This window comes from Thrips palmi, unplaced genomic scaffold (genome assembly GCF_012932325.1).
Source record: "Thrips palmi isolate BJ-2018 unplaced genomic scaffold, TpBJ-2018v1 HiC_scaffold_4, whole genome shotgun sequence".
Lineage (NCBI taxonomy): Eukaryota > Metazoa > Arthropoda > Insecta > Thysanoptera > Thripidae > Thrips > Thrips palmi.
This window is the reverse complement of record NW_023144631.1, coordinates 12,145,183-12,166,720: the sequence shown is the minus strand read 5'-3', so window position 1 is coordinate 12,166,720 and position 21,538 is coordinate 12,145,183. Positions and strand designations below refer to the sequence as shown.

The following is a 21,538-nucleotide window of genomic DNA, read 5'->3' as shown; positions in this document are numbered from 1 at the left end:
CTTCGTCTTACTTCCGGTCCGGGGAAGAACACTGGTAAAACAAAGGCATAAAAATTACGCCCTTTAGGGCATATATGCTCTTTTACGCCCTTGCAAGGGCATAATCGTTTTAGGCCCTTGGGAAGGGCGTAAATGGTATCGGAATTTCAAGCAAAATTTTAATGCCCTTCCCAAAGGCATTAACGATTTATGCCCTTTAAGGGCGTAAATCGTTTACGCCCTTAAAGGGCATAATTTTAATGCCTTTGTTTCACCAGTGAAAGGAATACGGTAGAAGTGCTTGAATTGCATTACATATTGCATTACAATAGTTGAGCATTCGGCCCCCTGATCCTTCATCGTCACTCTGGTATATAGGGTGCTTCAGAGATCTCCTGGGACTGATGTTGAGAAGAAAGCGAGAACAAAAGTCGGACTTGTATGAGAATGTAACTTAGCGGAAACCCTACCACGGCGACGCAGACGCCTCATCCCCTCAAATTTCGCATACTTTGTTCTTCATTTTTAATGATTTCTTCTCTCAACTTTCGTCCCAGCTCTTCACCGAAGGATCGTAGGCTTTGAAGATTAGACATTACGTTTGCACAGAACGACTTTTTGGCAAAAGATAAAAGTTTGTACGAGACCAAGAGTGAACAGAGAACGCTCTTCGTAATGCAAAGGAAGTGGAGGCTTCGCAGACCGTGAAGGAAATCGCTTGTAATGCAAATGATTTTGTTTGAATTCTAAGGGGAAATACATTGCAGGCTGCGTAGAGGGTTTCCGTAGGCTACGCAGGATTGTTTCTTTGAGTTACATACTTAATCGTACATAATTTTTTGTATTTCAAACGATGTCTATTGTACGCAGGAAGCCTCCGTTTTCCTAGAAGCCACAAAGAACGTTCTTAGTAGGAATCTATCTGTTTGCTGATTCCAAATGTGCACGTTCCTGAGAACTCGAACGTTTGGAGGGCGCTACTGGGCTAGGTTTAAAGAAAGTTTATTTGTATTTCATCCGAATTTGAAAAGGCGGCGTGCAAATATTACGTCACCTCTTTTAGGACTCTTTTTTACACCTCCCCCCCTCCCCCGGGTCCGTCATCGGTTTAACCTAACCTTCCCATGTGTTTAAGGCCGTAACAATGACACCTGATCGCGGCCGCCGGGCCCCATTGTCTCCCCCCCCCCTTTCCGTCGCCCGGATAGGGCAGTTGTAAAAATTCTTACATTATGCCCTGCTTACGCCCCCCCCCCTTCCCCCCGTGATGACGTAACGTTTGCACGTCGCAAAACTTGAAGACGCCCTGCCAACGTTAGATTTCTACAAAAACAAGTTCATATTCGTAATTTCGTTCACATTCGTTCAAATAAAACTGCTACCCAACGCGCCTGGGCCCGGCCTGGCCCCTCTAGGACTCGATCCTCTGTGTCCCTGCGCAGCGAATTTCCCCGCCGGCCGGGCCGGTTGGTACGACTTACCGCCGCCACCGGCAACACTGCGCGCCGAGTTCGCGCATCTCCCCCTCCCCCTGCCCCGTCCGGGTACGGTCGCTTTTTCGCCGTCGTAGTCAGCAGCAATAACAGCGAGCCAGGCGGGCCGAGCGGGCGTGGGCAGTGTAGCGGCAGCTCCGGCCGCCTTCAGTCACGGATCGCCGTTTGTCGCCGGGAGTGGTCTCCGCGTTCACCGACGCTGCGTCGTCTGCTCCTTGCGTTCATCGAGTGCGGCCTTCTTCGCTTCGCGCTGTGAAGCTTGCATCCCGGTGGAACGCTGAGCCGAAATGGCTTCAGGTGAGTGTCCCTTCTACTTCCCGCGAAACCGGGCCCGGGCACCACCCTGGCAGGCCTCGTCTAGTCACTCCGCCTGACGGTTTTGCTATTTTCGCTCGCACCTTTTACATCTTTTACATGAGACAATGTCGCTCAACGCTGCACAGGTAAAACTCTACGAAAAGTCGCTTCGCATTCCGGAGAAAATGACGGCATTGCAAAATCTACGAGGAAATGCTTCGTAATAACGAAGTATTTCTTCACAACAGGAAGTAATTCTACAATGCTTTCATATATTCTTAGTGGTTATGAAGCAAATGCTTGGTCGGCTTTTCAGAGTGTGGTTCTGTTGGACCTTGACTGCCTTTGGCCGTCGTGCAGCGAGTGCGTCGTATGTATTCCCTCCTCACCCGTCCCCCCCCCCCTTTTCCCCACTCCCGGCGCGGTCCGTGGCCTAACAGGGTATTCCCCTCGGCCGTTAGGCGTGGCGTTGTTGCTTACCAAGCGTCGCGCTCGCGCCGGCGTTGAGACGCCAAAAACGGAGAGGCAATTTTTCGTGGCTTGTTTGACCGGAAGTCGACGGACACACCGTGTTGGCGGAATCAGACTCAAAGCTCAGACGTCAAGGAAATGAGCGAAACGGGTATTTTAACGAATCCCTGGACCGGAAGTCAAAGAACAAAAGTAAGAACCAAAACGGCTTCTGCGCGGACGTCCCCCCTCCACTCTGAGGCAGCGTCTGCGCATGCGCTGAAGCCGTTTTGGTTCTTACGTTTGTTCTTTGACTTCCGGTTCAGGGATTCCTTACCCTATTCAATTGTCAACAATGTGGTAGTTAAAAACAAACAGGAATGCTGTATAGTTACTGTAGTTCACAACAGGAATGTATTTCCGTCGATCCTGGACCGGAAGTCCACAGTCACCATGTTGCCGGCCGAAAGCAGACCGTCGCGTTACAAGGTAGGTTTACGCCAGACCGCGTCTTGTCGTAACAGGCTTCGCGATGTCTCGCTGCCTGTTCCTCCAATCCACGCCTGGCGTACCTACCTTGGCCTGCGGCGCTAGCCTGCCTCCGGCAGGCAATGGCTTGTCCATTGTCGGTTATTTTTTAACTTGTTGCATGCTGGGGGCCTCGCCCCCCAGACCCCCCTACATTCTGAATAGAGTTGTCTTATCTGCAGATAACACGATCTTGACCCTTGTCACTTTTTAACTTGTCGAGGCTGGGGGGCTCCGCCCCCCGGACCCCCCTTTCTCCAAGCCAGAAGTGATCTATCTGCAGAAATCTCTATTTTTCGCCGTTTTTAAGGTGTTTTTCGGCTATAAAAACTGAACCAGTTGAGCTAGGATGGTGAAATTTCGCGTGTGCCGAGCCAAGGACATACCCAAAAAGTGTGCAAAATCTCACCGAGATCGGCCGAGCCGTTCAGGAGGAGTAGTGCGGACACACACGCACGCACGCACGCACACACGCAGACAGGAAAAACTTTCCAACCCCACCTGAGTAACGGGCTTCGCTATCGCTCAGCCAATGAATATCATTTCGGTCACAATTTGACATGATGACCGTCCTTAACTTCTTTACTAGGCAGTTGGCGTTTCTCGATCGCAACATGATCCAGGAAGCGGAAGAAGGGGATAACTCAATTTTGGCCATTTTCCAGGAGAAACCAAAAACTGTTAGGAGGGAAAATAAAACAAAAGAAATGAATGTTGCACATGTTAATAATTTCAAAAAGCATTAGTAAAATTTTGGAAAAAAAATAAAAAGTGTAAGGTCACTCCGTAGAGGATTTCTGCGACTTATCGCTTTCCGTTGAAATGGAAAACAGAGTCAGCTCACCTTATATTTCCTAAACAAAGAGGAATTTGGAGACAAGTCAAGTGGAACAATAGTCTGCATAAAGTGTATGTTACTCTGGTGTATTTTTTGGACTTAGCTCTTTTTTCCAAATTGAAATTTAAAATTAAGGGGGGGCTAAGTTGAGTTGATTCTTTTTACACAAGATTCATAAAAATACAAGTTGAGTTATATCCTTTTGCCAATTAGTCAAACGGACTCATGTGGACTTCCGTTGAGTTATCTCCATTTTCCAATGAAATTTAGACCGTAAAAGGGGTTAAGTTGAGTTATACCCTGTTTCCATGTGGATTTTCTCCTAAACTGCTTGGAATTCAGTCAAATAATTTGGTGTAATGATGGAAACCATTCTAAGGCACAATATTAAAATACAAACTCAATTTGGGGATAAGTCAAGTTATTCCCTTCTTCCGCTTCCTGGATCACATGTTCCGCCAGGTTCCTCTTCGATATTTGCATACAGGTTTAGGATCCGGCCTTTCGACTTCCGTTCCACGACCCTCAGAAACATCTTTTGAGCACCACATTAACAAGGTAGGTTTACGCCAGACCGCGTCTTGTCGTAACAGGCTTCGCGATGTCTCGCTGCCTGTTCCTCCAATCCACGCCTGGCGTACCTACCTTGGCCTGCGGCGCTAGCCTGCCTGCGGCAGGCAATGACTTGTCCATCCTCGGTTATTTTTTAACTTGTTGAATGCTGGAGGGCTCCGCCCCCGGACCCCCCTACATTCTAAATAGAGTTGTTTTATCTACAGATAACACGATCTTGACCCTTGTCACTTTTTAACTTGTCGGGGCTGGGGGGCTCCGCCCCCCAGACCCCCCTTTCTCTAAGCCAGAAGTGATCTATCTGCAGAAAGCTCTATTTTTCGCCGTTTTTTAGGTGTTTTTCGGCTATAAAAACTGAACCAGTTGAGCTAGGATGGTGAAATTTCGCTTGTGCCGAGCCAAGGACATACCCAAGAAGTGTGCAAAATCTCACCGAGATCGGCTGAGCCGTTCAGGAGGAGTAGTGCGGACACACACACACACACACAGACAGACAGACAGACAGACGGACAGACAGACAGGAAAAACTTTTCAACCCCACTGGAGTAACAGGCTTCGCTATCGCTCAGCCAATTAGTGTACTGCATAGGAGCTCTGGCCCGGAAGAACGGAAGTTAGAAAACACATTTTCTTAACTGTTGTTCCTTACTTCCGTTCTTCTTCTTCTTCTCATTCCGGACCAGAGATCCTTTGCAGTACCCCGATTAGTGTGTTGCTCTCAAGATGAGCTTATCCGCAGCGTATGTTTCTCATCGCAACTGACGTTTCTTACTTCCGGTTTCGTTGTACTTCCGCTTCCGGACCAGAGCAGAGCTCCTGCGGAATACTCTGTCACTTACGATGTTCTTTGTGCACAGCTTTTGCACTAAATTGAGCATGCACATGAAACGCGCGAATCCGTGCGCAACAACGCATGCTTTCGTGCTTAGCGACGCGTTAATTCGTGCAATTTAATGCATGGGAAATTTACGGAGTCGCCTTTTCAAAAATGAGAGTTGCTTTCTCCGTATATGTGCTGAACTTCAGACAGTGTGACGGACGACTGAACAATCGGCCGCCCCGGAAGGAATGTACGACTTCTTTTTTTTACGTTTTCCGATAGAGATTGAAACCTTTTTCCGACAGAGATCGAACTTGGGCGTTTCTGGGGTTGAAAATGATTGAACACGTCATTGCTCTCAGCCGGAAGGAAAGGATCTAGAATGGATATCGAGTAATTGATTCGGGGGGCTGCTCTAGAAGAAACAAAATCTGTTAGCAGGGAAAGTTAAAACTTTACAAATTAATATTTTAAGTGATAATAAGCTTATGTTAAGGGGGGAGACTCGTCATTCTCCTTCAAAAAATCAGATTTTTGTTTTTGAGTTTTTTGAATTCTTTGTGTCAAACCCTTGAATTGGGTGGCTGGCTGGTTTCGAAATTCAAAACCGTTTGGCCAAAGGACGACATTTTGTAATTTGTTTTCCACAGGATAGGTTAGACCGTTCAAACTTTGAAGCCATTTTACTCAATTGCAATATTTTGGGTCTTGCGCGCACGATTTAAGCCAGACCGTTGATTGTATTGACTTCATAATTTTTCCAATGTTTCACCTCCATAAGGCCGTCAGTCTGAACTAGGATATCTTCAATCGGACAAGCGGAAGTGGCCGAAAACGGTTATTAAAATGCTTAAATTTGAATGCTTTATTTCGTACACCTTAAAATGTAAGTTTCAGGCACTTAGGAACCACCTATTTCAATTATCCTAGTCCAATCTAGATTGCCGGGAGTCCTTTTGAAGGAGGAACAAAGACATTTATGATATGATGCCGCATTCTCAAAAAATCATGCGCGCAGTGAATTTTTGTCGTATTTTCGAGGTTTGGCAGAAAGATTACAGATCCTAGGTTGTGGGGCCTAGAGTCAAACTTCTTTTTCCAAAATGAACCTTAAAGAACCAGCTTTTTATTGGAAAACCCCGCTGACCCTCAAATCTATTGGAAATAGTTTTCATGTAAGCCTGAAATTTGCTAAAATTATGGTGTTAAAGACGAGTCTCCCCCCTTAAATTTGAGATAACCGAACACCGTGTCACTGCCTGCGGTGCCAAATTTTAGCAATCTGAGAAGTATTTTCGAACCAGGCGTGTTGTAACTGTTGGCGAACAAAGTGGCTTGCCAATGTTGCGGCATTTTGCAACATGCACTCATCGTGTAGTTTTTTTTCTGTTTGTTGGTGAAGTTTGTCTTTGTTTTCTCCCGCAGGACATGATTGGCACTTCCTGTTCCCCACCATGGGACTGATGGATCCCAAGGAGAAAAATGTCAAGCTGACCCGCCTCAAGGAGACGGGGCCCTACCCGAGTCTGCGCGAGCTTTACAACGTGCACGGCAAGCTCCAGCGAGAGGACTACCTGTGCGCGCTGGAGGAGCAGATTGCTGAGCTGCGTCGCGACAAACGACTCCTGGACACCAACATCAACTGCTACCGCGTAGAAGCCCGCTGCGTGCAGTACAGACAGGGCGGGCGCTTCCAAAGAGTGACTGGGGTGGAATTTAAATTCGATGCCAGCAAGTACCAGGAAGTGGAGTGGGACGAGGAAAAACGTCTCATGAGGAACAACATCGTACTGTTGACCCAGGTAATGATCACCCCCTTGCACACCAGAACCACACTCAAAATTTCTTACAATAAATTTGGCTTTATTGTATAAAGAAATTTGCGCAACAAACAAATTTTTTTTTCAAATCTCTTTTTGCTTTTTTGTTGTTGTAACGTACAGAGAACAGCTTCAAAATTCTTCTTATTGTAAAGAAACGGTGTCCGTTTCCTTTGTCAGACTTTCTGAGCGCATTCAAGTACTAGGGTGTCTAAATTGTGAATTGCTGAATCTCTAGATTGTAGTAAGAACTTGTCAACGACAACAGTTTCCTTACTTGATATCAATGTGCTGTGACTGGTCAAATGTGAAACTTTCGATTCACTCTTCATTTAAACTAGAAAAAAATTTAGAAATCAAGTGTCAAAATCAGAGGCAAATAATTTAAGAACTAAAGTTCGTTAAAAAAAAATGTCTTATTTTTATTAACAATGTTGTCTACAGTTAGTTCATGAACATAATATACATCATTTAGAAAAGTGTTGCGAACAAATTTGCTCATAGCAATACACAACAAAACGTCAATGGACTAATTTATTTGTTGTTCACGTAAACGTATGTCTGCAATGGTTATTTCATTAAAATGTTTCTATTTCAGACATAAATTCATCCGTAGTTCAGTTTAACAATGTTGCTTAGTTCATTGTGCACTGCGAAATAACTTACTGTTTGTTAATGTTTTGCGTGTTTTTCTGTAATCCAGAACGGTCTTGATGACTTCCTAGTGGGCCGTATAGAGGAGAGCGGCGAGAAGCTGCTCCGGAAGGGTGAAATAGTTGTTGCCATGATTGAAAAATTTGCGGATAATGGGTATCCGACCCTTCTGGATCAAGAGCAATTCGTGGGTCACACGTTCCATATGGTTGAAAGTGACCCGTTTCACTTCCCGTACCTGCAAGTATCTCTTAGATTGACCAAAGACGAGCAAAGTATCGTCTTCGGGGAAGAGCTGTTCAGGCTGTATGACGTGAATTTTGGCGTGCACCTACCGCCTAGTGAGACCAGCTTCCAGTTTGAAAAAGAGATTGTTGACAGCGTCATGCCTTCAAGACCGCCACCTTACATGCAGCAGTATGAGGGGTACGTACCTTATTCGATTGGTTGGAGGTGTTGCGCCTTGCACGCTACAGTATGACAGTTCTGAGTGTTTGAGCTCCAAGCCAAGGTTTCGCGTCGTACTCCAGTATTTTTTGGCCATGAAAGAATATCGCCCTGATGAAAAAAATTACTGCTCAATGCGCAGTTTTTTTAAATTATTATAATGCACTGCAAGAAAAAAAAACACTACAAAAATACACAAATTTCTGGCAATTTTTTTTATCAGGAATTTATTCTAAGCTTGCTTTCAAAGTACAACATTTGTTGTACAAAGTACAATGGAACCGGCATAAGAAGTGCTGTGTAGTCCAGGCCTCGTTGTGGTTTGTACAACTGTCGTTGTACATTCTACAATCCCTGTTGTACTTTTATTGTACAGTTTTTGTTGTGCATTTGTTGTACTTTTCACACTTTTTCTTGCAGTGTGGACGATGCTTTGTTAACCTGGGAAACCTTAGTCACAACTGCACGACGGCCAGGTATTCGAAACCTCATGAATGTTACTGGAATGTCACCGTCATGGTCAGTTGCGACTGAGGTTTCCTTACATAGTCAAGTCAGTGAAATCAGGGGGCGGCAACGGCCTGGGGAGCGCGTGAAACCATGCGATCGCTCCGATTCAGGGGTTTGGGCCTCCTTCGAGGTCCTTAAAACTAGGCTGTAGTTTGAAAAACGCTTTACATAGATCGAAAGAGCATGAAATTTAGGGTAGCATAGATGAATTGCTAATTACTCCCAATTCTGCAATATTGTCCCTAGAGAAATCATAGAGAAAACACCTAAAAGGACACTAAATCAAGAAATGTAGGAAAAACATCAAGGCATTCACCTTGATGTAAACGCTTCCTCTGTTGATCCAAGTTGCATTTAGAGTTTCAACTCGGGCAAGACGCCTATCCTACCCTAAATTTTATGCTCTTTCGATCCGTGGTAAGCGTTTTACAAACGACGGCCTAGTTTAGAAGATCTCGGAAAAGGCCCTAACCCCTGCACCGAGCGACCGCATGACTTCACGCGCTCCTCAGGCCGTTGCCGCCCCCTGGTGAAATGATTGTAGCAAGATTTTCATATGTGTCGCAGTGATTTGCTGCCCGGAAGGGATACATGGCCTGATCATTTGTTTTCATTTACTCGTAGGGTGGACGTTGTTATGAAGCGGCTTCGGAGGTCCATCCGCACGAGCCTTAACAGCTCACAGGCTCTGGCTTTAAAGAAAATACTTCAGTACAGAGTAGCTCTCGTTCAAGGGCCCCCAGGAACGGGGAAAACATACTTAGGAAGCAAGGTAAGTAAATTCCAGCAAGAGTGCTGCATGGGGCTTTCGATCCCTCGTCGCAGACGGGGGATCCCTAACCTAATATTACATTTAACTAATTCTGATGTCATAACGTAGCACAAGGCAATATTTACTTAAGGTTAAGGGTATAGATGACTATTCCTATCTCATTCTGCAATCGACATTTTATCAATATCCATTTGACGTTTGTGCGCATTAATGGAGTTTCGTTGTAGCAGGTTTTAGGCTCCAGCTTTTCGCTGTCTCAAATTTGTGTGTAGGGTAGTTCTTTCTCAAATCGCACGACCCCCGAAATCGATGTCTCGGATTCGGACCAAACTTGGTGGACTCATTGCTTGGGTCACCAAAACCAAGTTTCTGACCCCGAAAATTTTTTTTTTGCTCTAAAAATATTTTTTTCCCCTAAAAGTGTTAAAAAATGGACCAAAAATCGAATTTTCTTCCAATTGACGATACATTGTGCAAAGTTGTTTTTTCAACGTCTTTTGATCTTATTTTATCCTATCCCACTCAGAAATGATTTTTAACACCACTAAAAACCATGAAAAACGACAAAATTTTAACGTTTTCTTGAATACCCAAAAAATGCATCCGAATTTTTTCTTGAAAATTTGTTTTTAAATTCATCTTTTGGTCCTCTAACATGTGTCAAAAAATTGGGAGAGTTAAATTTGAATTGCCTTTAAAATATTTTTTTTCCACTTTTTTCAAAGAAAATTTTCACTGAAATGACTCAATTTATCAAGTTTTCAGCAAGACTATTCGAGTCTCATGGCTCCTGGGTCCTCCTGGATGGGCAGGGATGTTGGAAATGTATTACTGAGTAGATAGAAGCTTCAAGATGTTTATTTTTTATTATTTTAGATGGTTGACAGGCAATACCGGTAAGTTGCCCTGGACTCCAACGAAGTCCCAGCCCATAGGCCCCGATCCGACCCCGACCCGGTCCCGACTTGGCCCAGACCCGGCCCCGACCCGGCCGAGACCCGGCCCAGACCCGGCCGGCAAAGACCCGGCCGACACCCGGTCGCCCCATAGGAATCCGGCAAAGCCTTGGCTAAGCCCCGGCAGAGTCCGACCGAGTCCGGCCAAGTCCGGCTACGGTGTAAGAGTGCACCACCCGAAGAGTGGTCTCCCTACACCGTAAGTCCGGACTGCGGCGGGTTCCGCCGGGCACAGTGTAGGTAGACCACTCTTCGAGTGGTGCACTCTTACACCGTGGCCGGACTTGGCCGGTCGGTCGGACTCTGCCGGGGCTTAGCCAAGGCTTTGCCGGATTCCTATGGGGCGACCGGGTGTCGGCCGGGTCTTTGCCGGCCGGGTCTGGGCCGGGTCTCGGCCGGGTCGGGGCCGGGTCTGGGCCAAGTCGGGACCGGGTCGGGGTCGGATCGGGGCCTATGGGCTGGGACTTCGTTGGAGTCCAGGGCAACTTACCGGTATTGCCTGTCAACCATCTAAAATAATAAAAAATAAACATCTTGAAGCTTCTATCTACTCAGTAATACATTTCCAACATCCCTGCCCATCCAGGAGGACCCAGGAGCCATGAGACTCGAATAGTCTTGCTGAAAACTTGATAAATTGAGTCATTTCAGTGAAAATTTTCTTTGAAAAAAGTGGAAAAAAAATATTTTAAAGGCAATTCAAATTTAACTCTCCCAATTTTTTGACACATGTTAGAGGACCAAAAGATGAATTTAAAAACAAATTTTCAAGAAAAAATTCGGATGCATTTTTTGGGTATTCAAGAAAACGTTAAAATTTTGTCGTTTTTCATGGTTTTTAGTGGTGTTAAAAATCATTTCTGAGTGGGATAGGATAAAATAGGATAAAATAAGATCAAAAGACGTTGAAAAAACAACTTTGCACAATGTAGGGTCAATTGGACGAAAATTCGATTTTTGGTCCATTTTTTAACACTTTTAGGGGAAAAAAATATTTTTAGAGCAAAAAAAAATTTTTAGGGGTCAGAAACTTGGTTTTGGTGACCCAAGCAATGAGTCCACCAAGTTTAGTCCGAATCCGAGACATCGATTTCGGGGGTCGTGCGATTTGAGAAAGAACTACCCTGTAGTGTGTGTATCATCTGGCAGGAATCAAGTGCTGAGGAAATTCGTGAAAATCCCCAAAATACTAAAATAAAACGCATTTTGGATCATTGGCGTGTTACCTTTACTCTTGTTGAGCTTAGACGAACTTTGGTAGTGTTAAAACTGTCAGCTCCGGTCAGCTCCTTTTGTGCTCGTAATCCTTCATGTCTGAAAATGTAACGCCATTCCATCCGTGTTGCAGGCAGCCCAGATGTTCGTAGAGGCTAAGAGACAGCTTCCCACAGTGTTTCCGGGCCCCGTCTTGGTGTTCTCTGCGTCAAACCATGCTGTGCAGGAGTTTCTGCTTAGGTGCCGGGAGTTCTCGGATCAGGTGTGTTTCGCATTTCCTCAAATCTTCTTTTAATTTATATTTTTTGAATTTAACGGTCAGGACATTTTGGGCCGTGCTGCCTTAAACGCAGCCGATGACAACCAAGGCCACTTGCCAACATTGTAAATCCAAAGGTGATACTTTTAGTACCTTTTTTGGCGATACAATTGATTATCGCCAATGAACGGCCTTACGGAAAAGTATTGCCTTCAACACTGCGATACACAAAAGTATCGCCAAAATTTGGCGATACTTTTGGAGTATTGCCACGGTTTTGGCAATAAACTTTGAACAAATCAAGGGGACAAGTTCTTAGTTAAATGCCGTGATTTTGGCGATACCCAAAAGTATACATATGTGTAACGCCGTTCTGAACGCAATACTTTTCCGTCGCCTTTGCATTTGTAGTGAATGCTGTCTTTACTCAGAGGGTCAGGACGGGGAAGAACCGAACACCTCTGGGGTGACGAAAAATCGGACACCCTGTTATTTTAAACTAGATTTCCTGATTTTGAGACTAGCTTGTACTCTCTTGCGTTAGTGTAGGGTTCTGATAACCAGTAGGAAGTATTTTCTATAGCATCAGAATGTGACAGTTACGTTTAAAGTAAGCGTGTGCGATTTTCCGCCGCTCCTCCAGTGTCTGATTTTTCCCGGACCTGACCCTATCTGTCGAATGAAATAGCAGATTTTGTTCTTTCTCGCCCTTTCGCTCTGGTGCTGCAAGTTATGAGTGTGTACCGAGTATATACTCAAGTTTTCAGTTACGAGCTTCGCGGAACTGTGGATTTTTCTGCCTCTCAAACTCGTGCAAGCCTTTTCTTTCATGCCCAGGTGATCCATTGCTGTAGCAATAAACACGAGCGTGACCCAGTGGACTTTGGTCCCCTTCAGAAGGAGCATGACCTGGCGAGGCACAACGAGAAACCTGCTGTTCTGCAACGTGCCGAGATCATCGGCATGACGACTACACGGGCCGCCTGCCTCAGGAATTCATTGGACAGCATGAAGATCAAAGTTGGTACGTTTTAACGTTGAGCAGCTCTGGAACGAATGGGAGCTATGACCTTCACTGAGGATTCTCTCATCGAGTGTTCAGGTTGAAGCGCGTGCAAGTGCACTCCACCTGAAGCCAATCTGGCACAAACGCTTCACGTTGGAGCCTGCTTGCTTGGTGCACGCCAGGTGGCGCATGGGGTGTAAGGGAGAGTGGGGTAATTCCGGACACGGGGTAATTCCGGACACTTCGATTTTCACTGGGTTTGAGTGAAGATAACTCAAAAGCCCGCCTAGCAGAGGAAGATAATCAGTTAAAAATGATAATTCCAAATCGCCAAGGTAGGAGGTCAAACCGTTTGGCTGTGGTCGCTTCACGAATTTTGAGTACCATCAAAAATAGGCAAAAGCTGCATCTTTCCCCCGTATTTCCATGTACTTATCGTACCTTACCATCAAGTTCAGTCCCATGACTAAAATTTTATCATATTATATGGTCATTGGACTTTACTTTGGCGTTTCGGGAGTGCTCGTATGGCTCGCCGTTTTCTTACAATTGAACATCAAAGGTTTTCACTACCTGTGGGGTAAATCCGGACAATAAGGGTTATTTTCTTCAATTTCCCGCATAATGTTAAGGTAGTGGGTTCAAAATTGTGGACATGCATCCCCACCGTTAAGAAGGATAAAGAAAGAACGAAAAATAGTATTGCAGCTATGTTTAAGAGCTTTACTCAAGACAGTGTTGTCAATTTAGGGGTTTTGATAGAAACTATTCCTTATAATATGCTTTGAGTAATAATCAAACACTTCAGTTCGCAGCAAATGTCCTTGTACGACTTCTAAAAGCATGCCTGACATCAAAACAAGCGAAAGTAAGCTCGAGTAGTGTCAAATTTTAAGGTCGTCCGGAATTGCCCCATAGGTCGTCCGGAATTACCCCAGGCTGGGGTAATTCCGGACACGAGCAGGGCTTTTGTTAGGCGCTTATATCTCCCTAACCGTTGCTGAGATTTGGCTTTCATGTATATCATTGTGAAGGTAAAAGTCCATACTTTACTCTCCTGTAATAACATTTGACCCAAGAAGCATATTCAAGCTCAAAGACCAAAAAGAAAAAAAGCGTCCGGAATTACCCCACTCTCCCTTACTTCACAAGCGTACTCGAGCGTGGAATGTACATGACAGGTATGCTCCGGATAGAGTGTACTTGCTCTCATGCTTGAACCTGAAGCACTTGAGACTGGGGTATGTGAGGAATATTCATATTCATTCATATTCATGAATTTTGACATTTCAATTAGATTTCGGGTCATTTCTTTTTCCAATTAAATGTTTTTAAAATATGTATAAGTTCTAATGCATTAATGCAAAGCACACCATGAATCCACACGATATGAGTATCGAGTCAGTTGGTGCGATCCGTTCGATCCCGTTTTTATTGCCTGTATGGTGTTTTGCCTGATGGTGTTTTTTGACGCATGGTACGGTTGTGCACTCTGCAATCGTAATGGTGTGCATGGCACACAGTTTAAACTGTGTTTCTGTGTGCACACTGTTTTGAGGTGTGCCTGTATGCACACTGTTTTAAATTGTGTGGCTGCAGTTTAGAACCGCATTCATTCAGGCACACATTTTAAACTGCCATGCACACACCAACGTTTGCGGAGCAATGGACACACTTAGAGCTCTACAAAGAACTGCTCGTTGTAACGGAGGCTTCGCAGCCTACGAAGGAAATCTTTGTAATACGATGCAATACTATGGTAGAAACACAGGTGATTTCCAGGGAGTTTCTGGTAAAACCAGGAACCGTTTTTACCGTGGAAGTGACTGACACATTAACGGGTCCAAATTAGATCTTACAGCTTCATGCCTTGCGAAAAAAGTTCCAATTGTAAATGCACTGTCATTCATTTTTTTAAATTTACTACAATTTTATGCGATAGAACTGCGTTTCCGTTTCCCACGATTTATCGCATTCTGGAGTGCAATCATTTATGTTTTTATAATAGTTTGCAATAATTTGTTACAGCCACCCCTTAATTTTTGCGAGTAAAGAGCCGTTTGTAGTATCTTTTATCCCATTTTTTGCTTTATATTTTCATTGTATTTTCTTTGTAGGTATTATCTCATAAAAGGTGCAAAGTGCAACATTTAGCCATGATTTTACTGTTGCAGATTTTTAGTGTTGATCGCATTGCCAAAGGAAAAATAGTGTGTTACGATTTCTATTCGCCGTGGTTATCGCGGTTTGAATAACAGTGTGTGCTCTGCGAGAACCGTTGTTAACATCATTTTTACGATTCTTACCCATTATCGCGATTTCTACTGTGTCTCTGCCACAAAGGCAGTCAGTTACTTAAACTACGCCAGTCACACCTCTCAAGTGCGCTTCCCAACCAGTTTGATTAGGACTTGACATTTTCGGAAGGGCGAGCTATCGTTCAAATTTATGTGCTCAGGCACACAAACGAACAAGAATATTAACCATGTTTTTGCTATTTTCAGTGATTGTGGAAGAGGCGGCTGAGGTCCTCGAGGCCCACGTGCTGGCTTGCATACCTTACAGAGCAGAACACCTAGTCCAAATTGGTTAGTATTTTTCCCCTTGTTATCGCCTTCTTGTCGGTATATCTTCAAGTGCTGTCAAAGCCACTCCAATCTTCCCGAAGTTCGATTATGACTTTGGTAACCTACACTGCAAACCTAACTGTCTACTAAGTACACACTTACAAATGCGTGCTTGCTAGTACACACCTTTGGCCCCGTATAAGAGCAGTTGCCAAAATAAGGGTATCTTTCGTGTCTTTTGGCTCTATAATCGTTATTTTTCAATGTATTGAGATGCGGTTTGGTGCGTTGTGTTGGGCTCGACGTCGCCCACTCTTATCCATTGAGAGAGGCCAAAAACTTCTGGAGGGAGTTAATAGTGATTACTAAGCATCTAAGAGGTTTTTTTTTTCAATGTGACTCTCCATTTTGTAAAACAAAAGTTCAGGTCAAATACCGTGAAACGGGGTAATTTCGGACAGTCGGTGTAATTTCGGACAACTCTGCCCGGAAGCATTGCAATGATGCTCCCATCTAACGGCCAACTTGGAGGCTTGTCCCGTTGCGCGCATCGCATCGGCCACACTAAAAACTATCTGATCAATCACCCGGAGGCCAAATCAGGGGCAAACTTCAGGAGAAATAGTGGTTTTTGTATTCAACCATTTTTACCTAAATTTGCTTTATGCGTAAAAACTTTGACTGGCAAGCCGAAACTGTCCATGGCCGGTTCATGAGGTGATTGTTTGTCGATTCGATCATGTTAAGAGCATACTGTGTCAAATTTTCAATCACCTGGGTCAAATAGTATGGTTTCTATGGGCTCAAAACTGAAAAAATGTTACTTTACGGGGTAATTTCGGACATACAAACGTCACGCCAGGGAGAGGGGGTATGTCCTGAACACTTTCAGTTTTGCAAGGTTTGAGTGGTGGAAGCTGAAGAGCTCTTCTGAAAGTTGAAGAGAATCCAATAACAACGATAATCCCCAATTGTTACAGCGGTTGCTTTGTAAACTTCGAATTTCATAACAATGGGGCAAAGCTACATCTTTCATACTTAGTTTTATGTGCATGTCCTACCTTAGTGTCAACGACTGTTTTGCGATTAATTTTCTTTCATGTGACATGAGAGTTGCCCTTGGCGAATGGCTGCATAGCTCGCCGGTTCACTACAATTGAAATGCAAAGCTTTCCACTGAGCCCCTGTATCTTCCTAACCGTACATACGACACGACTACTTGCCTTTCATGGGATTGATGGGTCAGGCCACCTTCACAGAGGTTCATATGCATGTATGTTATCGTATGTAATCTTGTAGAGGAAGATTTAAGATTCACTTTCGCGTAATAAAGTATGGCCCGAGTTGCCTATGAAAGCTAATCATCGGTCAAAAATTAAAAAAATAGAAGCGTTCTAAATGGCTCTGCTAGTTCCACCCACTATTCCTGAAATCGAACTACATATGAGTGCAAAAATATGACTTCAAGTTATGTATGACCACCCCTACCTTACCTTTACATCTCAACCCTTACGAATTTCTCGTATAATCATATTGGCACTTTAGAAAGAGACAGTGATCGATTTTGGGACCAAAATCAGAACGAAAAGTCGTTTTTTCCAGGGGTGTCCGAAATTACCCCAAAACACGGGGTAATTTCGGACACTGCTTCGGACCCTCCACTGTAAAAACGGTGAGGTGCAGATAATTGAAATAAGCGCCAAAACGAAGCTAAAGGTGGGTAGATGATAAATTTTAACCCTCAAGTCCATGACATCACCACAACTTTCATAATTTCAAAAAAACCTATCAAAAGTGTCCGAAGTTACCCCGTTTCACGGTACTAAAAAAAGTTAACAATTATTTTCTTTCTTTCAGTCTTTGCATTAACGAACAGCGTGCCCGCGTAAAGGTGTGGTTAACATCCCCACAAAACTTCAGCTTAATCGTCTCATGGTGCTTTGTCCAAGTTATGTACAGTATTAGTAAAGGGGAAAATTAACTTTAAAGTATAGGGAGCAGGGGAGGGGGTGGGAGGGGAAAGGGAGGGGAATTCCGGAAATCACCCGCTGAGGCCTACGCGTTCCGAATTTGGGCCCGGGGGTACTCGTGCTGTGTTTGGGGCACTATAAAGAATTTTGAGAGGAAAAAAATTTTCGGTTCTTTTATTTTTCATTTCAGGGTTGCAACTCCCCTTGACGATACTATGAGCCAGCCTTCCTTTCTTCATGCCATCAATTTTGATCTATGTTTTTTTATTCGTAGCTGGTTTGGCGTGGAGTGAGACCTACGCAATATGAAAATAGTTATTACATTTTTTCGCGTCTCTGCCCTGCAGGTGACCATCGCCAGCTGCGGCCAGGGTACGGTCACAGGCAGCTTGCCGAAGATTACAATCTCTGCCAGTCGTTATTCGAACGAATGGTCAACAACAGGGCGGACTGCCCCATGCTGAATGAACAGAGACGCATGCGGCCGACCATCTCCCGCCTGGTTCGCAGTGTCTACCCGAATCTGGTGGACCACCCCAGCACCTTCAACCGGCCCCGTGTCAGCGGCGTGGACCTGGACGAGCCAGTCTGGTTCATTGACCACGGCAATGAAGAACAAGAAGTACGTAACAGTGCCTCAAACTCGCGAAAATACACACTAAATGTCATGGAACTTTTTTTGTCCCATGAATGATGCAATTTTAAGCACTTCCGGTGGTGATGCAATTTTGTGTCCAACAGGCGGGACAAATTGTCTAGTGAAAGTAGAATTTGCAGCAGACGTCGGACAAAATGTGTCGCCAGACGGGAACAAAATTGTATCAGCGTCGGATGTGCTTAAAATTGCATAAATCGTGGGACAAAAAAAGTCCCATGACGTTTAGTGGGTACTTCTATTTTCGCACTTGTTGCGGCACAAGTAGGCTACACTCCAAATTGGTATGCCCAGAAGCTGGGCGCCTTTGTCGCCTGCTTTACATTTTAGCCCTCTCTTATGGTAGAGCATGCACAGGCGCCTTAGCTCGTGTGGTTGACGAAGGTGCCCAGATTCTGGGTACCTTTGGCACCACTTGCGCTCCCGAGTCGCGGGTGAAGGCAAGTTGCTTGATGATTTGTGCACCCCGAGACTATGCCCAGAAACTGGCTGGCTTATGGCACCCTCAAAAGTGGAGCAGGCGACAAAGGCACTCAGTTTCAGGGCACGTCAAAAAGTTCAATATCTGAAGTGCTCCTATTCCTATTCCTACTTTTCAAAATCCTTTGGTTTGGGTGTTCAGGGGCTTGGTCCCTGCCGCTCCACCAAATTAAGTGGTCAGCAGTAACTATTTAACAATTTTCAAACTTTCAATACCTTTGTTTGTTTGTTTGTTTTTAGGAAGGAAAGAGCTATAAGAATCCTGAGGAAGCTGCGATCGCGGTCGAATTGGCGAATTACCTTCTCCTCCAAAATAATGATGTCCGCAAGATAACCATCTTAACTACGTACCGGAGACAACTGCGGTTGTTAAAGCAGCTGGTGAGTACTTAAATACTGATCCGTTCACACATAGCAACCACTCTCATTCCAGGAACGTGACATCACGTTGAAACGAACGTGACATAATGACACGTACCTTTGAGCATTGTGTCACATTCGTTTCAAGGTGTAGGAGCTTATTTTTGGCCGATTCACATCCAAATGAATGTGACACAATGCTCAAACGAACGTGACATTTTGTCACGTTCGTTTCGACTTGTCGTCACGTTCCTGGAATGAGAGTGACATGTAGGAAATGGTGCAATTGTGAATTAAAATTTCCTTTTGCTGTACGAATTGGTGAATCGATTTTCCAATGTGATACTCATGGCAAATTGTTTGTATGTGTCCTCTCTCTATTACGCGCTTATGGTATTTAAAGATTATTATCAGACATAAGGTATTGGGTATTCTACATTTTGTTTCATAAGTGAAGATTCAGACGACAGCGAAATCAAAACTTCCAACTGACTTGCGTTACTAGAAATGTGTTTTACTCGAGGGTTATTCGCTTACAGAGTTCGTTGAGCATGAAAACCTTGATTCTGATATTTCTTTATTGTCAGTGAACCAATCTTTTTTGTTGCAGCTTCAAGAGCACGCGAACGACGAACTGAAGAACTTGCGAATATCAACCGTAGACGGGTTCCAGGGAGAGGAGAATGATGTAATCATACTTTCTCTGGTGAGATGTAATCCCTCGGGGAAAGCTGGCTTTCTCAAGATGGCCAACCGAGCCTGTGTGGCGCTGAGCCGCGCCAGGAACGGTAAGTTCAGCGTATTTGGTGGGATGATAACACAGTTGATGTAAGGGAAGGTGGGGTACCATGTGACGGTTTTTGTTAAATGCCCGTCAACCCAATAATACCAATCACATTACATCCATAAGTAGACATGTGAACAAAATGATTCTTCACCTTATAATTTCTGTTGAGATTTCTAATTTATCTGTTTTGGTTGCTGAGTTATCCCGAGTTGAATGGGCCAAGTCAAAGTGTCACTTCGTACCCCACGTAGTACACTATGTGACAGCCTTAGTGTACCATGTGACAGTGGCCTTTTGTCTGGGTTTAAATCCTATTCAGCGTACCTATACGCAAAGAATGAACGAAGAAGTCTTCCAGCTTTTTGACGATAGTTTTCTGCTCGCAGGCTTCTTCATGCTGGGCAATCTGTTTTGCCTGACGTCCTCGCGCGAGCCAGTGTGGCTGCATGTGCAAAAGATCTTGACGCAGGAGCGCAGGGTGGGCCCCGTGCTGCCGCTGCTGTGCCAGCATGGCCAGCGGGTCGGCGTGCGGTCGGCGGCGGACATCCGGGCGGCCTGCCAGCGCTGCGCCCTCTGCCGGAGCAAGCTGGCCCTGGCGAGCGTGTGCAAGGCCCTGGAGGGCGCCAGCCTGCGCGACGACTAGCCCGCGAAAGCTGCAGTGCCGTGCAGAGCCGCAGCCGCCACGGCCACGCTGACACGCTGCTCCTACACCTTGTGTCAATTTGTTTAGCTTGTAAGCTTGTTTGTAAGCTTGCTCCCTCCTGGGCAAGGATCTGTTAACTATTTTTGTACGTCTGTTAGTCCTAGTTCCACTGACTGAAATTATCATGATAGGAAGTGATGTACCGTATTTAGGTGTTGAATCCACTTACTTAAACGGATAACTCAGTTTAATATATTTGTAATTTACTACTTTGTCATTATCTGTCAGTTTTTGAGTTGCTTCATTCATGATGGAATCGTAGTGATGTTCGGTTGGCAACAAAATCCTCATGCTTCTGGTATATGCCAAAACAAGATATTGTTCTCCTTTATTGTGATACTGTTGTACATTAACCAATCTCTACAGAAAGCTAAGAGCATGTCAATTGTTCTAAATAAGGTTTCTGATCTCTTAGTTCGTAGTTATAATTTCGAAAATTTTGTACTGAAGTCAAAGGTTTAACAGTTGGAGGTTTAATAATTAATCACTGTTAACTGATCTGAATTGTGCTTGCAGATCGTGTTAAATTTCTCTGCATTTGTGGTGACACTGCCATTCATTACAAGTTTATGAAAGTAAAACTTTGCATTTTGTTTTAGTAGGCGTATAAGCCTTTGCCCTGCGGTTCACAATAGAAACACTCATAGAGAAAATGAAGTGGGATAACAGAAACATGCGAACTTGACCGTTTCTGACATTTCGTAAGAGTAAGCTACTTGCCCCTTTATTGGTCTCGCAATTCAAGGCTCCGTTTTTTTAAAGACTCTTTAGCAGCAATCTAAATTTACTAACAGATCATTCCGAAAATAAGCCCTGTGCACTCATTTCATGCTGAAGTCATAAGCGTTGATGCGGGGTAAATCAACGACACGAGTTCACTTTCACCCTGACACGCTCTTTGAAGCGTGTGGAAGAAATTTCCACCTGCATATTTAAGGTGAAGCTGGCCAGGTGGCTCTCGTAGAAGTAGATAGTAAAACATTGTCAGGACAATTTTTAATCGACACAGTAAACAAGGTAGGTGTACGCCAGACCGTGTCTTGTCGTAACAGGCTTCGCGATGCTGCGCCAGTTATGACAATCCACGCCTGGCGTTACACCTACCTTGGCCTGCGGCGCTTGCCTGCCTTCGGCAGGCTAGGTTTCTTTTCCAGGCATCCGCATACCAATTTGCGTGATTGAAGGTCAAAACAGCATTTGATTTCGTGCCTAGGACTGCATTGGCCTGACTTTTTAACTTGTCGAGGCTGGGGGCTGCAGAAAACTCGATTTTTCGCCGTTTTTTAGGTGTTTTTCGGCTATAAAAACCGAACCAGTTGAGCTAGGATTGTGAAATTTCGCGTGTGCTGAGCCAAGGACAAACCCAAAAAGTGTGCAAAATCTCACCGAGATCGGCCGA

The 21,538-nt window shown here is 44.6% G+C and overlaps 1 protein-coding gene across 7 annotated transcripts; it reads left to right on the top strand.

The window, feature by feature from the left end:
• The first annotated feature begins 1,462 nt into the window (after window positions 1-1,462).
• On the top strand, window positions 1,463-20,720 carry LOC117649411 (NFX1-type zinc finger-containing protein 1-like). 7 transcript variants are annotated; one of them, XM_034392190.1, is made up of 12 exons: window positions 1,463-1,769; window positions 4,073-4,143; window positions 6,404-6,780; window positions 7,502-7,878; window positions 9,034-9,181; window positions 11,486-11,614; window positions 12,449-12,635; window positions 15,122-15,205; window positions 17,502-17,776; window positions 18,530-18,670; window positions 19,260-19,437; window positions 19,823-20,720. In XM_034392190.1, the coding sequence occupies exons 3-12, from the start codon at window positions 6,433-6,435 to the stop codon at window positions 20,077-20,079; spliced, it is 2,124 nt and encodes a 707-aa protein (XP_034248081.1). In that variant the 5' UTR covers window positions 1,463-1,769; window positions 4,073-4,143; window positions 6,404-6,432; the 3' UTR covers window positions 20,080-20,720. The 7 variants fall into 7 exon arrangements, with proteins under 7 accessions (XP_034248081.1, XP_034248080.1, XP_034248083.1 ...); XM_034392191.1 differs by lacking the exons at window positions 1,463-1,769; window positions 4,073-4,143 and adding exons at window positions 2,215-2,391; window positions 2,620-2,708; XM_034392189.1 differs by lacking the exon at window positions 4,073-4,143 and having other exon boundaries at window positions 1,465-1,769.
• Window positions 20,721-21,538: the final 818 nt, after the last annotated feature.